The 15,938-nt window shown below is 59.6% G+C and overlaps 1 protein-coding gene across 5 annotated transcripts in view; it reads left to right on the top strand.

Annotated features, from left to right (window-relative positions):
* B4GALNT3 (beta-1,4-N-acetyl-galactosaminyltransferase 3) overlaps positions 1-15,938 on the top strand; it is a 92,336-nt gene that overhangs the window by 72,020 nt on the left and 4,378 nt on the right. For 2 of the 5 annotated variants that reach the window (XM_061205977.1, XM_061205975.1), the window contains exons 4-18: positions 5,086-5,181; positions 5,583-5,673; positions 6,044-6,144; positions 6,595-6,662; positions 7,711-7,789; positions 7,908-7,974; positions 9,514-9,657; positions 10,442-10,551; positions 11,238-11,338; positions 11,562-11,623; positions 12,188-12,989; positions 13,927-14,246; positions 14,966-15,119; positions 15,337-15,409; positions 15,772-15,925. In XM_061205977.1, the coding sequence (XP_061061960.1) occupies positions 5,086-5,181; positions 5,583-5,673; positions 6,044-6,144; positions 6,595-6,662; positions 7,711-7,789; positions 7,908-7,974; positions 9,514-9,657; positions 10,442-10,551; positions 11,238-11,338; positions 11,562-11,623; positions 12,188-12,989; positions 13,927-14,246; positions 14,966-15,119; positions 15,337-15,409; positions 15,772-15,925 (2,422 nt within the window). Of the gene's footprint in view, positions 1-5,085; positions 5,182-5,582; positions 5,674-6,043; positions 6,663-7,710; positions 7,790-7,907; positions 7,975-9,513; positions 9,658-10,441; positions 10,552-11,237; positions 11,339-11,561; positions 11,624-12,184; positions 12,990-13,926; positions 14,247-14,965; positions 15,120-15,336; positions 15,410-15,771; positions 15,926-15,938 lie in introns of all 5 variants that reach the window. The other 3 variants (XM_061205974.1, XM_061205976.1, XM_061205973.1) reach the window with 2 other exon arrangements.

Raw genomic sequence — 15,938 nt, forward strand, 5'->3', positions numbered from 1 at the left:
GAATTCCCTGGCGGTCCAGTGGTTAGGACTCTGGGCCCTCACTGCCGAGGGCCGGGGTTCAATCCCTGGTCGGGGAACTAAGATTCCACAAGCCACGCGGCGTGGCCAAAAGAAAAAAAACGTGGCTTATAAAATCCTCATTACAATCTTCATGGATCTTCAGGGAATCACTGATCCAGTGTCCTCATCTTACCAGCAAGGATAATTAGGCCCTGAATGTTTAAATAACTAACATATGCCGTCTCCCAGCTGCAGTGGTGCCCCCTCCTCCAGCCCATCGTGGGGAGCTCGGTTCCCCTCTCCTTACCTGTCTCCTGCCTTTTGACATACGGTTTCAGCAGGAAGTGCTCAGGTGAAGGACACATGTCATTTACTGAACATCTACTAGCTGTCAGGGCTGTCAGGTTGCACCGTTGTTGCCCCTTTCCTGGCGATGGCTCCAGAGGGGTTGACTCAGTCACTCCCCCAAGGTGGCGTAGCTATTGCAGCCCTGCCCTGCGGGTGAGCACAGACAGAACACGGGAAGGCTGACCTTGGTCTCTCCCTTGACCGTCTCCCCGCCCCAGCCCTTGGCCGGCAGCTCAGGGTCTCCGAGGCCAGCAGTCGCTCTCAAGCGAAGCAGGCTTAGTCAGTCCACTGCCTGTCAGACCGAGAGTGGACGGCTGGTGGGCTGGGCTTCATGGGGTAACCGCTCTCAAAAACCTGTCCCTGTCAGCCCAGATCATAAAACACTGACTAGCAAACCCCACTAATTAACAAACCTCAATGCCAGTTTATTCACTTACCAGTCAGTATATGGTCCACTGACCAGACACTGTCTGCTGCTCAGGACGCTCCCCCCAGAAAACCAACATAATTATAAGAAAGAAATTTGGTGAACGCAGAATCAGATCAAAGCAAGTCAGAGTCCGTGGGTGACGTCATGCGGGCTTGGTGAGGTGGCGTCTCTCTCCTGAGAGGAGGGCTGGGACCCTGATTCCCCTTCCCAGACTCCCCCCGCTTTTTTCTCAAACAGTTTTATTGAGATATAATTCATATACCATATAATTCACCCTTTTAATGTGTACAATTCAGTAGCTTTTAGTATATTCATAGAGTTGTGCATCCATCACTTTCAATTTAGAACATCTTCCTCACCACTAAGGAAACCCCTCACCTGTTAGCCATCACCCCTTCACTACCCCCTAGCCCCCAGCCCCCAGCAAGCACTAATCTACTCTGTCTCTCTAGACCTGCCTGTTCTGGACACTTCATATAAAGGGAATCGTACTCTGTGTGGCCTTTTGTGTCTGGCTTCTCTCACTTGGCATTAAGTTTTCGAGGCCCATCCATGTGGCAGCATGTATATCAGAACTTTGTTCACTTTTTTGCTGAATAATCTTCCACTGTGTGGATGGACCACATTTTATTATCCTCGATAGATGGGTATTTGGGTTGTTTCTGCTTTCGGCTCTTGGGAATAAATCTGCCGTGAACGTTTGTGTACGGGTTTCGGTGCAGATCAGGCTGCCCTTTATTCAGGGCCCTGAACCACCACCATCATACACGTTGTCACCGTGGGGAGACATAAGTGACACCACAGTTCAATTACAAACCATCTGTTCCAATGGGGATAATTCCCTCCATCAGAATTTCACCAGATGGGCCTCGGGCCCTGTCCTCCAAATCTAGAGCCACCTCTTATCCTCTTGGAGCCGGGACCCCCTGGTTTCCCAGTGGGAGCTCCCTCAAGGGGCAGGTGTGAACAGGAATCGAGTAGCTTGGGTGGGCTTCCCTGGTGACGCAGTGGTTGAGAATCCGCCTGCCAATGCAGGGGACACAGGTTCGAGCCCTGATCTGGGAAGATCCCACATGCTGCGGAGCAACTAAGCCCGTGTGCCACAACTACTGAGCCTGCGCTCTAGGGCCCGCGAGCCACAACTACTGAGCCCACGTGCCACAACTACTGAAGCCTGTGGCGCCTAGAGCCCGTGCTCCACAACACGAGAAGCCACCGCAATGAGCAGCCCCCGCTTACCGCAACTAGAGAAAGCCCGTGTGCAGCAACGAAGACCCAACACAGCCAAAAATAAATAAGTAAATAAATTTATTAAAAAAGAAAAAATAGTAGCTCGGGTGCTAGAAACTCTGAACGGGAGTCTGGTGTGTAGGAACTGGTGACCTCATTGTCCTGCTGGGTGGAAGTCACGTGGTCCAGCCAGGTGTGCTGGGCTGCTCACCCCTCCTGGAGGTGGACCTGGCCGCCCCGCCTTCGTGCCCTCTGCATCTCAGCCTCTGCAGTAGCCCGGGCACAGGTGGCTCGTTTGTCTGCATGTCTCTCTCCTCTGAGGACCCCTTTTCATCTTTGCGTCATCACTGGTACAAAGCAGGCACTTGGTGCTTATAGAATAAATGAAGGAACATATGGTTCCAGACTTAGCTTCTCCAAGCATTTGTTCACTCAGATCATTAAGATGTGCAGGGAACCCACAGGAGGGAGCTGGAACTCTGCCTGGGGAAGTTGCAGAAGCCTAGGGAGAGAGATTTGAAAAGAACCTTGAAGGGTGAGCTGGAGTTTGCCGGGTGGGGAAGAAAGGAAAGGGCCTTCCAAGCAGGAAACAGCATCTGCAAAGGCACAGAGACGTGTGTGCGCTGGGGTGTAGGTATGACCGGGAGTTGGGTGAGGTGAGGCTGGGAAGGCAGGGTGAGGTTTTGTCCAGAAGCCTCTGGGAACCCTTGGAGGTGTGAAGCGGCAGAGTGGCATGATCAGATCTGTCTTTAGAAAGACAGTTCTACAGGCGGTGTGAGGAGTCAGTGGCGGGAGATGCCTCCATCCGGTTGGGAGGCTCTGTGAGCCCAGCGAGGCCTGGCAGAGACCCTGTGGTGGGTGGAGGGCAGTGGACGTGGTGGGTGAGGACCCACCAGGCTGCATCCGCACCCCCAGAAGCCCTCCCACTTCCACAGGGTTCATTGCTGTGTGTCCTTAGGGGCTCAGTTTACCTCTCTGGACCTCAATATTCTCACCTCTAAAATGAGAGGGTTCAGGGGACTTCCGTGGTGGTCCAGTGGTTAGGACTCCGAGCTTCCACTGCAGGGGGCACGGGTTCGATCCCTGGTCGGGGAACTAAGATCCCACATGCCGTGTGGCGTGGCCAAAAAATAGAAAGAAATAAAAAATAAAATAAAATAAAATGAGAGGGTTCAACAGGTATTTTCTCCACTGCTTGTAGGCGGAGGTTTCCAATCCGTCTTAGGCCGTGGACGTGTTCTGGGCATGGGAGTAACCAGTGCTCTTCCCTGGGCCTTAGCTCTGCTGGACAGTGGAGAGAGGGGGCAGAGGGCAGTGCTGACAAGCCGGAGTCCCTCGTCCCTGCCCGACACAAAGTCTCCAAAGCTTGGAGGGACACAAGCCCTGGGGGGGTCACCAGTCAGGGCCTGGGGAGGAAGAAGGTGCCCACTGGTCCCTCGGGGATGGTGTCCATCCCCTCCTACAGCCTGAGGGCAGGTGGAGCATGGCTGGAGGGGTGGCTCTGTGCTGAGTCAGGGCCTAGCCCCCGGGGATGTGGATAGTCCTCCCCCTGCCTGGGTTTCCCGCAGCATCTCAGGCTCCGCTGCTATATAAGCAGGGCCCTGAGGGGCAGGTGGGGGGGCTAGCCCAGCTCCTTCCTCCTTTCCCTGCCCAAGCCCTTGTAGCCTCTGGCCTCCTGGCTGAGCACAGCAGACTTCTGGGGGCATGCCCCCCCAGTTTGCTGTGGACTCAGGGTCTCCCGGGAGGGGCATGGAGGAGGCGGCCTGGAGGAGACAACTGAGTCTTGTAAACGGGACTTAGGAATTTCCCCAGAAGTAGCACAATGTCCCCATTCTTTCGTTCCAAGAATCCCTAGCCCGCCCCCCACCTACCCAGCCCACATTCTCTCTCCCACCCATCCCAGCCCCACACTCATATCCTGGGGAGCGACGGCTGCTACCCGCGGTCCCGGGAAGAGCCAAGTTGCTGAGGGCACGGGGTGACGGGCTCTCTGCTTGGGGAGGGGACAGTCCTGTCAGGGGGCTCTCCCCGGCCCCTTCTCTCCCCCGTCATCCCTCCCTGCGGATCTCTTGCTGAAGCCCTTCTATCTGGGCTTCCAGTCTGGGTGTCCCTTCCTCCTCTGTCTTCCTTAAGGGCTGCTCGGATTTTGATATCTGACAGCGGCGGGAAGGGCAGGGCCCATTTGTGTGCCCTGATTGGGGCCCACCTCCCGCAACCTGGAGATTAAGCTGGGGAGGGGTGCGGGGAGTGGGGAAGGGCTGAGATAGGGTGATCTGAAGCCCTTTGTCAGGATAATTTGGGACCCTATCCCCACCCCCTCCCCTCTCCAACTCCCCACTCTTCCACCCACTCAGGGTCCCGGCTGCTGCCCTTGCCCTCCCCTCCCCTCCAAGGGGGGCCCTGTGCTCCAGGCCTCCAAGCTCAGTCCCGAGCCCACCGGCCCCACAGCCGAGGAGGGGAGGCAGGTACCTCCTTGCTCCTACCTTCCCAGGGCTTCCCCAAAGGCCCAGGCACCTGGTGGGCATCCCGGCAGAGGCCTGGGCAGCATGAGGCTTTGAGCTCCCAGGAGAGCAGTCAGAGCCCTTCTGCCGATGGGGCCCCCAGACCTCTTGCAGCTTTGCCAGCTGCTTCCCCACGAGGGCAGCCAGCAGCACGAAGACCACGGGTGGATTAGGTTTCACCCAGACAGCTGTGCGGGTGTCCTCTTACGAGGCGGTAGGGGAGGGAGAGTGGGTCCGGCTGAAACCCCAGCCTGGCACCTCCCTCCTGCCATTCTGTCCTGGCTGTTACTCCTCCTGCCTGGGGGATGCAGACCATCCCACTTCCTGCATGGAAAGAGCCGGGAGTGTGTGTATGTGCGTGTACATGCATGTGGGCGTGTGGACACGTGCAAGGACAGAAAAACAGCCCCAGGCCTCAGGGCCAGGCCACGGGGATGAGGTTCCCCAGGCAGCCATGGGTGCCGAGGATGGGAACGGGCCTTCTGTGGACCAGAACCTTCAACCGTGAGGAGCGCTCGGGCCGTGGCTGCAGGCCAGCCCCATCTCACGCTCACACCCTGTCCCTGCCCCGTGCAGTTCCGGGGCCGTGTCAACCTGCACGTGTTTGAAGACTGGTGTGGCAGCTCCATGCAGCAGCTGCGGAGGGACCTCCACTTCCCTCTGTACCCACACGTGAGTGCCTCCTCCCCCGCTCCCCTCCTGCCCCGCTCCTGGCTCTCACCCCTGCACCCGGCTTCTGTCTTCCTCATCTTCCCTTGCTTTTTTTCTGGTTTGTTTCCTTTCCTTTATCCCGTGGACCCTCTTCTAACGCCCACAGTGTCTCCCTTGTTCCCTTCCCAGGGATTCCTTGGCAATATAGTTTACCTGGGAGGCCTCCACATACAGTTGTGGGGCTGTGCACTGTTCATGGTCACCTGGATAAAGAAGCAAGTGGGAGCAGGAGGCTTGCCTGCCTCCCGGGTCCCGCCTGCCTCACTCCCTCCTCGTCCTCCCACCAGCCCTGAGCAGACCAACCTCTTCATTTCCCTCTTCCCTCTTCTGGGTAATGATTTCCCTCTGGTTTCCTGGCACAGATCCGCACAACACTGAGGAAGCTGGCCGTGTCCCCCAAGTGGACCAACTATGGCCTCCGCATCTTTGGCTACCTGCACCCCTTCACCGATGGTGAGGCCAGGCCCGGATCCCGCTCTTCCCCTTCCTGCCCAAGTTCTCAGGGTGCCCGGAGCACATTGCCTGCCCTGGGTCAGCTGGACCCTGTTAGCCCACCCTCGGGGGAGGGGGGGAGTTTGGACGTGGTGAGGCCTCACGCAGGCCCCCAGGCGGCCACTTCACGTCCTGATTTGAAGGGTCTGGAACTAGCTTGTCCCTCCCTGTAAGTCTCCATCTCCACGGGGTCTCCCAGGGTGTAGAGACCCCCACTTTACAAAGAGGGGAGCCCAGCAGCAAGCCCCCAAAGAGAATTTAGCCTGAGACATGAGAGCCCGCTATGTGGAGGCCCGTCCTGCTCTCATCTGGAAACTGCCCCCATGCCCAGGGGAGATCCAGTTTGCCATCGCTGCCGACGACAACGCAGAATTCTGGCTGAGCCGTGACGACCAGGTCTCAGGCCTGCAGCTGCTGGCCAGCGTTGGCAAGGTAGGGTCCCCACAGCCCCATGGGCCCTCCCACTGCCCCCAGGAGCCAGGTCACCTGCCTCCATCAGGACACTGGTGTGACAGCCAGGGAAGAGGCATGAGAAGCTGCGTTCTTCCCCGTTGCCTCCCATCTTACAGAGGGATGGACTGGGTGTGGCTGGGAACAGACCCCTGGAAGACTCAGGACTGGACCACACCCGTCCTGGGTGCTCTGGTCCTGATGCTGAGGATTCACGCGGTGGGCGCCGGCTGCTGGGGGAGGGGCGTGCGAGGAATGGGAGTTACTGCCCGAGTGGTCCCGCCTCCCCTCCCACCCTCCCCATCTCCCCTCCTCCCTCCTCCCACTTTCCTCCTCTCTCCTTCTGCCTGTGTCTCCTCACTCACCACCTCCCACCCTCCATACTTTGCCTTTGCGTCCGCCCTTCTCTCCCCTTGCTCCTCACACCTCCAGACTGGAAAAGAGTGGACTGCCCCTGGAGAGTTCGGGAAATTTCGGAGTCAAATGTCCAAGCCAGTGAGGTGAGTATGGAGCGTGGTGACAGGAGCGGCAGAAACCCCAGCCTCCGTCAGGTGCCGAGAGGCTAGCTTAGGGCTGGGGCCCGGGCCCGGGGGGAACTATCCCCCCTGCCGCCCCATCACAGAGGTTCAGCGAGCCAGGGCCACGTGCATTCAGGTAAACCAAGTCTTTGATTAGAGACCATCTGGCCCATCCTTCCTCACTTTACAGATGAGGAACTGAGGCCCAGAGAGGGCTGTGACTTAATGAGGGTCACACAGCTGTTCAGTAGCACTCAGGACTGGAAAACAGAATGGGTCTCCTTTCTCCCCGCCCTTGCTTGCCCGTTTTCTCCATCCCTGCAGGGTCCACAGCTGGACCGCCGCTGCTCTTTCTGAGCGGCAGAAAGTTCCGAATGGCGGGGGGCCCTGGGCAGGCTGGAGGGAAGGCCTGGAGTGGCTGGGATGGGAACTAGCCCAGCCCCAGAGCGCCACCTGGTGGCCCGCACACCCTGGCGAGAACACGTGTTGGCTTGAAGGTGCCGGTGCTGGTGCTGATGGTAGTGAGACAGTACAGCTTGCACAGAGCACTGGCTGTGCCGGCCCCCGAGGTCACCACTTCCCGTGTGACTCGGCACAGCAGCCGAGGATGAGGGCTCTAAAGCCAGACTGCCTGGGTCCAAACCCCAACTGCGCCCCTTATTACCTGGGGACTTTGGGCAAATTACCCAAATTTTCTGCGCCTCAGGGTTCTTATCTGCAGACAGGGATTACGTGAGTTCATGTGTATAAAGCACTTAACACCGTGCCTCCACATAGGAACAGCTCTCTGAGGGTTAACAGAGAGCTGAGTATCCTGGGAGGTTAGTGCTGTTATCCCATCTCACAGGAGGGAAGACTGAGGCCGCCCTGTCAGTAAGCGGTGATGGGGGTTCTCACCCAGACGCTCGCCAGCAGGTCCCTGGGACCAGGAGCAGGGAGGGAGGGACGGGGCGTGTACGGCGCTGGGAGCGGGCTCAGGCGGCGTGGGGGCCTGGGAGACAGCCCCCTGTTCTCTGCCCTCTCCTGCCAGCCTGTCAGCTGCCCGCAGGTACTACTTCGAGGTGCTACACAAGCAGAACGACCAGGGCACCGACCACGTGGAAGTCGCGGTGAGCCCCCGAGGTCCCCTCTGCCTCTGTGCCTGGCCGCCCCTCTGCCCAGGCCCTTGAGCCCTGTTCCAAATCAGCCACCTCCAACCTGCCGCGTCCACCCTCTCTCCTCTCCCAGTGGCGACGGAATGACCCCGGGGCGAAGTTCAGCATCATTGACTCCGCTTCCCTGTCCCTCTTCACAAGTGAGTGTCCTGCCCCAGCCTGGGGACGGGCCGAGGTGGGGCTGGCTTGGGGGGGCTGGGAGGGGTGCTTGGAACAAGGTGTGGAGGGTCCGGACCAAGGAGCAGAGCCTGAAGGGGCGCTACGGTCAGAGGTCCTTAGCTCCCGGGGGGTCCATGACCTGTGAGTGCCTTCCGGAACCTCTCCGAGCCCTCGCCCCAGAAAAACGCCCGTCCGCCTCCACACGGTGTCGTCTGTATGATTTCAAGGGCATCCAGAGACCAAGGCGCTCACTCCAGATGAAAAGCCTCTGAGGGAGGCCAGTCCCTATTTTGCAGATGAGCCGCCATGGTTCTCGCACGGCCGTGGCCAGAGGAGAGAAAGCGTTCTCACCTCTCTCAGGCTGCAGTCAGTGGACTCCCCGAGTATACTTGTTGTTGCTTATGATTTCCCCCTGCCTGGAGGCCCCACTGAGAAGTCGCCACCGGCAGGTGGGCCGTGTGGGCCCAGGTATGGGAGGAGCGGGCAGAGCAGTAGCCCTGGCGAGGAAGGGAAGGTGGGTCTGGAGGAGACCGGGAGACGGTGGGAAGAGTGTATGCGGGGAGGGCAGGATGGAGAGCGGAACGGAAAGTCTGGTTCACAGGAGAGGGCGGCAGTGAGGAAGGGGCAAGAGGGGTCGGGGGAGGCTGCCGGTGACGGAAGCAGGAGGTAGGGCAGAAGGGCCAGTTGGTGCCAGAAGAAGAAGGGAGATTGGAATCCATAGATTGAGTGTGAACCAAGAAAAAGGAAACCCGAGGCAAATTCAGGTAAGAAACCAGTGAGATGGGCCAGAGGTAACCAAGCTCTTATCTGGGGCCAAGGCAGATGATCTCAGGAGGCAGAGAGCAAAGACAAGCAGCCAGCCCCCGGGGCTGGTCAGATAGGGGACAAGTAGTCTTGAACACCAGGCCCCCAGAGGGAGGTGAGGAGCGGGTGCTGGAAGCCTAGGGGCTCCCTGCTTGGTGGGCATGGGCTTGTCTGCTGGAGAGGCTGAGACACACGGCCTGGGTTCACTCAGCTTTGTGTGATCTCAGGCACATGACTTCGCTTCCCTTTGCCCAAGTTCCTTGTCTGTAAAGTAGGAATGATGATAATAGTACATAAGCCACAGCAGCTCTGAGGATTAAATGGGTTGATATTTGTAAGATGCTTGGATCAGCGCCTGGCTTATTATTTAGTAAGTGCCCTTCGCGTGTTTGTTAAATAAACAGACTTCTAATGATGAATTTCCAGCAGATAGCAGTTAAAACATTTTGAGGAAGAGGTGGCTTTTTCCAGCTCACACAAAACTGTGGTGTGTGCTGGCCCTGGGGCTGGTGGAGGGGGTCCAAGGGAGACCACAAGTTGTGGAGGCAGGGCTGGGGGGAAGCGGGATTGAGCGCATCCCATACTGTACCAGCCTGGGGATACGGAAGCCTTGAGTCGGCCCTTTCCTGGCCCCTCCAGGAGGCAGGGGCCTGGCTTCTGGGCTGACTTTCTCTGGGAGTCACAGCTGCCCTCTGTTCTTTCCTCCCTGGGCCCAGATGAGACAGTCCTGAGGATGGATGAGGTGGGCCACATCCCACAGACAGCAGCCAGCCATGCAGGCTCCCCAGACCCTCTTCCGAGTGATGAGCAGCCCCCGGCTGACATGCTGCGGCCCGACCCTCGGGACACCCTCTATCGAGGTACGACCTCACCGCAGACTTGACCTCCCGCCAGGGGACGCTCTGCCAGGTCCACGGATGTCGGGGAGGAGGCTTCTGTGCTAGCGCAATATCCCCAAATCAGAGACTCTTTTCTTTTACTTGTATGAAATGTAACATGCATACAGAAAGGTACGAAAATATAGATGTACCACTTTGCAATTGTACAAATCATTACAGAGCAAACATTACAGGACAAGAAATAGAGCCAGAACCCAGGTGTGCCCTCTGCAATCACGTATATCGGTTTCTTATTGGATTCTAGCTCTTGCCGTCCAGTGAGAGAAGTACGTCCCCACTAAGGTGTAGGAGTCTTAAGCTGTCCGGAGTGTTTACATTTTAAAAGACGACAAAGTGTCCGCTTCCAACCCTGTCGCCCCACCCCGCCATGAGAACCGGAAGGGAATTCAGTTACCGGCACTGCACTAGGGGGAGGCTTCTTGGCCTCACTGGGAGTTTCTAAACCTGTTTTGAGACTGGCCCTGTACAGCGATCCCAGCACTGTCCTGTGCCTCGAATCAGGCGCCGCGTGCGAGCTCTCTGCCTCCAGCTGCCCCTGGGATCCACCCCCACCCCCAAGAGTGGTGGCAGCCTCCGCTTGCTGGCCTCAGCTGCCGGGCTGGACGCTGCCACGAGTGAATACAGAAATGTGTGGGCTCGGGGCCGCAGATCCGGCCCTCGCCCCGCAGCCGGGAGGCTTTGTGGCTGTGAGCCAGCCTGTTTCAGGCTCCCTCACCCAACCTCACCCCGCCTCCTTCTGCCCCAGTGCCCCTGATCCCCAAGTCCCAGCTCCGCCGCGTCCTGCCCGACTGTCCCTACAAGCCCAGCTACCTGGTGGACGGGCTTCGTCTGCAGCGCTACCAGGGACTCCGGTTTGTAAGTCTCGGGCCGGGCGGCGGGGACAGGCGTGGGAGGGGGCTCGCTGCCCATGGCCGGGACTGCGGAGGCTGGCCCCTCCTCCCCACGCCACACGCCAGCGGGCGGGATGCCTCCCGGGGCCCAGAGAACTGGCATTTCGCCGTGCCCGGCCCGGATGGGCTGCCCTGCAGAGCCCGGAGCTGTGCGGGGTGGGCTGGCTGAGGCCTCCCACCCTCCGCCCCGAGGGTGGCGGTATTTATTAAACTTATAGACAAGGCGCTGGGGAGGTGAAGCTCTGCTTTAGAGAACCCCTAGCCCGCACGGAAGCCCCAGGGGCAGGACCCCGCTGCACCCCCGGGTCCAGAGGTGATGGCGGGAGAGGCTGGGGGCAGCCGTGGGGCAGGGCTGAGAAGGCTTTTGGTGGCCGAGGCCTCGAGCTATGTTGAAAGGGGGCAAAAGACAGTGTAGGGAGTAACAGGGGTTGTCTCGGGACTGTGGGAGGTGGCAGGAGAGGGAAAGGCTGCAGGAGGGGCAGGGGGGTGGCCTCGGCTGCAGCTGCGGAGAACGAGCCAGGGCAGGAGACGGAGACGTGCACACGGGGAGCTTGACTCGGGCGCGTTCATCCAGAGCCCAGGGGAGGGCACGTCAAGGGTGGGGTGGAATCCAGATGCTGCGTCCACAGCAGCCCTGCTCTCCACCTCCAGGTTCACCTGTCCTTTGTTTACCCCAATGACTACACCCGCCTGAGCCACATGGAGACCCACAATAAGTGCTTCTACCAGGAAAACTCCTACTACCAGGACAGGTGAGACGCTGATGGGGCAGGAGCCGGGAGAGCTGCCTGGACCAGAAGGGCCACAGAGACCCTCCACCAAGGAGCCTTGGCGCTTCCTGGGTGCTTCACACAAGCACACGTGCACACACGCAGCCTCCCCCCTGCACCCCCGGCCGGGCGTGACCTCAGGCCGCCCCTCCCGTCCCCGCCATGGCCTGCAGGGTGCCCATGCCAGCCTCCCTCACTCCTGCAGGCTCAACTTTGAGGACTACATCAAGATTGACCAGCCTCCGAAGCAGGGGCCAGAGCAGCCAGGTACAGAGTGACAGCCGAGCTTCCAGGCCAGGCCGGAGGGTGACAGTCCGGACTGTGCCAGCCGCCCCCTCCCCCTGCAGGAGCTTAGAATGCAAACCCCACAGCCCTTCCCCCCAGCCCCAAGGGTGGGGGGAGGAGCCCTTCTCCCCCTCTTCCTTTCCAAGGCGCGTGTAGAGGACGTAGGGCCCTGGGGGACGCTACCTGAACTGCCCGAGGGCCTCGCTACCCCGGCCCATCATTAGGGAAGCTCTGCACCGCAGAAGCACCGTCTTCCTGTGGCCTCTCTCCTTGCGGTACTGGGGACTAAGTGGGGCTATCTGCTGGGTCCCTGCACGTGCCAGGCCCCGGCTAGTGCTTTCTGTCCTTCGTGTCACTCACTCTTGACAACAACCCTATGGAAGATGGAGACCCTGGCTTTAGCTGAGGTTGAGTAACTCACCCCGGGCCCAGTGCAGGCCCCGCCAGGGACCCCCACTGGCTCACCCACCGGTCCTCAGCCGTCTTGTGGATCTTGTTGGGGAGAGGTTGAAACCCCATGCGAGGGATGGTTGTTGTTGACAGCAGGTTCCGAGGAAGGCCTTCTAGAAGAATCCCAGTACGGAGAAGCGGCAGAGGACACCCGTGCCCCTGACGGCCAGAACGCCAGGACACCAGAGGGGAAGCAAGGCCCCCCGACGGTCCCTGGGCAGGACACCACCAACCGCCGCCTCCGAAGCCTGCGGAGACTTCTGGCTCGGCCCCAGGAGGGCCTGGTGGTGCCCTCTCCCACGCAGAACTCCACAGCCCCCTTCCCAGCGAGGACCAGCGCCATCCCGGCCCAGCCAGCAGAGAAGAAGGCCAGGAAGCCCAACCCCGAGCCCCACCAGGCTCCACGGCATCCTGACAAGCGGTCCCCGGGACACCCAGCAGGGCACCCGCCTCCAGTGAAGAGGCCCAGACCCGTGGGTGGCAGCCCCGGGAAGACGCTGGGGCAGTCCCAGTGGCTGAATCAAGTTGAGTCGTACATTGCAAAGCAGAGAAGGGGTGACAGCATGGAGCCTCTGGACCCCAGGAGGGACTGGCCTAAGGAGGAGGAGGAGGTGCTGGCAGCAGCCGCCGGCCAGGAAGGACGAGCGGAGGGAGAGGACAAGGGGGAGGAAGAGGAGGAGGAGGAGGATGTGAGTGAGGTGTTGGAATACCTGTCCATGTTCGACCCGGTGGTGAACTGGGACCAGACCTTCAGTGCCGGCAACCTCGACTTGCAAGCCCTGCGGACCGACTGGATTGACCTGAGCTGTAACACGTCTGGCAACCTGCTGCTTCCCGAGCAGGAGGCGCTCGAGGTCACGCGGGTCTTCTTGAAGAAGCTTAACCAGCGCAGCCGGGGGTAAGGTAAAGGGCTCTCGTGGGCTGGGCAGGGGGGTGGCCCTGGTCGCAGGCACCTGGGAGGATGAGTGCCTGTCGGGTCTCGGTCCCACCATCAGGCAAGGTCTGAGATCCCTGGGGCCTGGCTCAGGGCACGGGCTGAACACTGGGAAGGTTCTCAGGGAGGGAGCTGGTAAAGAGATGGGACAGGCAAAACTGGGGCTAAAAAGACACCTTGAGACCCAGATGTGGGCTAGAAGGGCGGGGGCAGAAGGCATGGATGAGTGCTTTGTTCTTTCATTCAACCCACCAACATTTTTCTAATTGAGATAAAAGGCACATACCATTCAGTTCACCATTTTGGAGTGTACAGTTCAGTGGTTTTTAAGTGTATTCAGGATGTTGTGCAGCCACCACCGCTATGTGATTCCAGAACATTTTCATCGCTTTTATTTTTTTTCATTTATTTATTTTTTTAATTAATTAATTTTATTTTTGGTTGCATTAGGTCTTTGTTGCTGCGTGGGCTTTCTCTAGTTGCGGCGAGCGGGGGCTACTCTTCGTTGTGATGCACGGGCTTCTCATTGCAGTGGCTTCTCTTGTTGTGAAGCACGGGCTCTAGGTGTGTGGGCTTCAGTAGTTGTGGCTCACGGGCTCAGTAGTTGTGGCTCACGGGCTCAGTAGTTGTGGCCCACAGGCTCCACGGCATGTGGGATCCTCCCAGACCAGGGCTTGAACCCGTGTCCCCTGCACTGGCAGGCGGATTCTTAACCACTGCGCCACCAGGGAAGCCCAATAGGTGCGTTTTTAAAGATGGCAGCAGTGCTCACTGGAGCGGGTAAGCATCGTGCGAGCATGTTAGCCAACAGCAAAGCTGGGCAAAGACCGAGGTCTCCTGACGACTGGCCTTGCTCCCACGTGCGGGAAGAGTGACCCAAGCCCCGCACCCTTTCCGCCAGGAGGTACCAGCTGCGGCGCATCGTGAACGTGGAGAAGCGTCAGGACCATCTTCGTGGGGGCCGCTACCTGCTGGAGCTTGAGCTGCTGGAACGAGGCCAGCACCTGGTGCGGCTCTCGGAGTTCGTGTCCATGCGTGGCAGGCAGGGCGTCGATGCCGCTGGTGGGGAAGAGGCCGAGGCCCGGAACCTGCAAGGCCTGGTGTGGAGCCCACACGACCGCCAGAGACATGTCCTGAGTGCCCGGGCTCCGGAGCCCAAGCTGTGCTGGCCCCAGGGCTTCTCCTGGAACCACCACGCCGTGGTCCACTTCATTGTGCCGGGTGAGCCTCCTGCCGCCTGGGCGCTGTCCGCGGAGCAGGGGCCTCACGTGATCAAGAGCAGCTGTTCTCTGCTCCCCGATGTGATTTCACAAGAACTTGCAGGAGAGGCCACTTTGGGAAACTGGGGCTCACAGGAGAAAAGTAACTAGTCTGAGGTCATATGGGCAGTCAGGGCTGGAGCTGGGAAGGGCGCTGACTCATAGGCCAGCATCTCTTCTTACTGAACCAGCATTCAGGGTTGGATGTGAAAATCAGCCGGGGCTGCTGTCCTGGGCTTTACAGCTGGCCTGGGGCAGTGAGACAGGGAGGGCGGGCTGGCTGGTTTTTATAACAAGAGAGGGGAGCCCATCACAGGAGTGTAACCGTAGGGTCGGACAGAACGTGAAGGATGACCATAAGATGGACAGCTAGAGGGTTTGAGTGTGAGAGCCCAGGAGGGGTAACCATGACAAGCTGATGACAAGCCCCAGCCCCAGGCCTTCCCGCAGAGCCCTCCCTGGGAGGCTGTGCGGGGAGGGGCGTGTAGAGGCCCCTGTAACGGTGAGCTCTCCCTCTGCCCTCCGTCCCCCGCTGCTCTGCTGACCTTTCCCGTAGCCGCATTACCCTCAGCAAAAGTCTGATGGGACTCCTGAGCACGCAGGAACCGGGAGTGGAGGTGCCCTCTTTTGCGTTACCTCTGCTTCTTTCTCCCCGCCCGCCCCGCCTGCCCCACCGGGCAGTAAAGAACCAGGCGCGCTGGGTGCAGCAGTTCATCAGAGACATGGAGACCCTGTTCGGTGTCACCGGCGACCCGCACTTCAATGTCATCATCACCGACTACAGCAGCGAGGACATGGACGTCGAGATGGCCCTGAGAAGGTCCAAGCTGCCGAGGTGAGGGTGTTCTCGGCAGGGCACAGCCTGAGCCACCTCTTCCTGAAGTCCCGCCAGCTTCCCTGATTCCCAGCCTCTAGCTTTTCCCAGAGGACGCACCTGCCTGCCCGTAGTCCCATCCCAGGAGCACGCGTCACCTCTTCTCTGCCTGCCAGCTTCCACCTGGGACTGCCACAGCCGGGCCCTGAGGCTCAGCCCCTCTCTGCTCTCCCTGCAGCTACCAGTACCTGAAGCTAAGTGGGAACTTCGAACGCTCAGCCGGGCTTCAGGCTGGCGTGGACCTGGTGAAGGTAAGCGGCCTGAGAGACGTGACTAAGGCTGCTGAAGAGACGCACAGACGGCCAGCTCCTCGGGGAGGAAGGGACGAGGACACGGGGTCCTCTCTGCTGCGCCGCAGGGCCGGTACCGGGGTGGGAGCGTTTGTGCGGGGTCCTCGGAGTCCGTGAAAGGTCGGGGAGGAGTCGGGATTCCCTCTCTGACGGTGTGAACTGTGCCCTGATGCCCAGTACCGTGGAAACCCATCCAGCAGTTTGCTTCACGCAAGTTTGTCAGTCATTGAAATGGGAAAGAGCCTGAGGATTGTCCTAGAGAGTGGCCTGGGCTCCTCGCCGTGGTCTGTAGGGGCTGCTGACCCTCCCACCTCTGTCCCCAGGACCCGCACAGCATCATCTTCCTCTGTGACCTCCACATCCACTTCCCAGCTGGAATCATCGATGCCATCCGGAAGCACTGTGTGCAGGGCAAGATGGCCTTCGCGCCCATGGTCATGAGGCTGCACTGCGGCGCCACCCCCCAGTGGCCTGAGGGTGAGCCTGTCCT

This window comes from Eubalaena glacialis, chromosome 11 (genome assembly GCF_028564815.1).
Source record: "Eubalaena glacialis isolate mEubGla1 chromosome 11, mEubGla1.1.hap2.+ XY, whole genome shotgun sequence".
NCBI lineage: Eukaryota > Metazoa > Chordata > Mammalia > Artiodactyla > Balaenidae > Eubalaena > Eubalaena glacialis.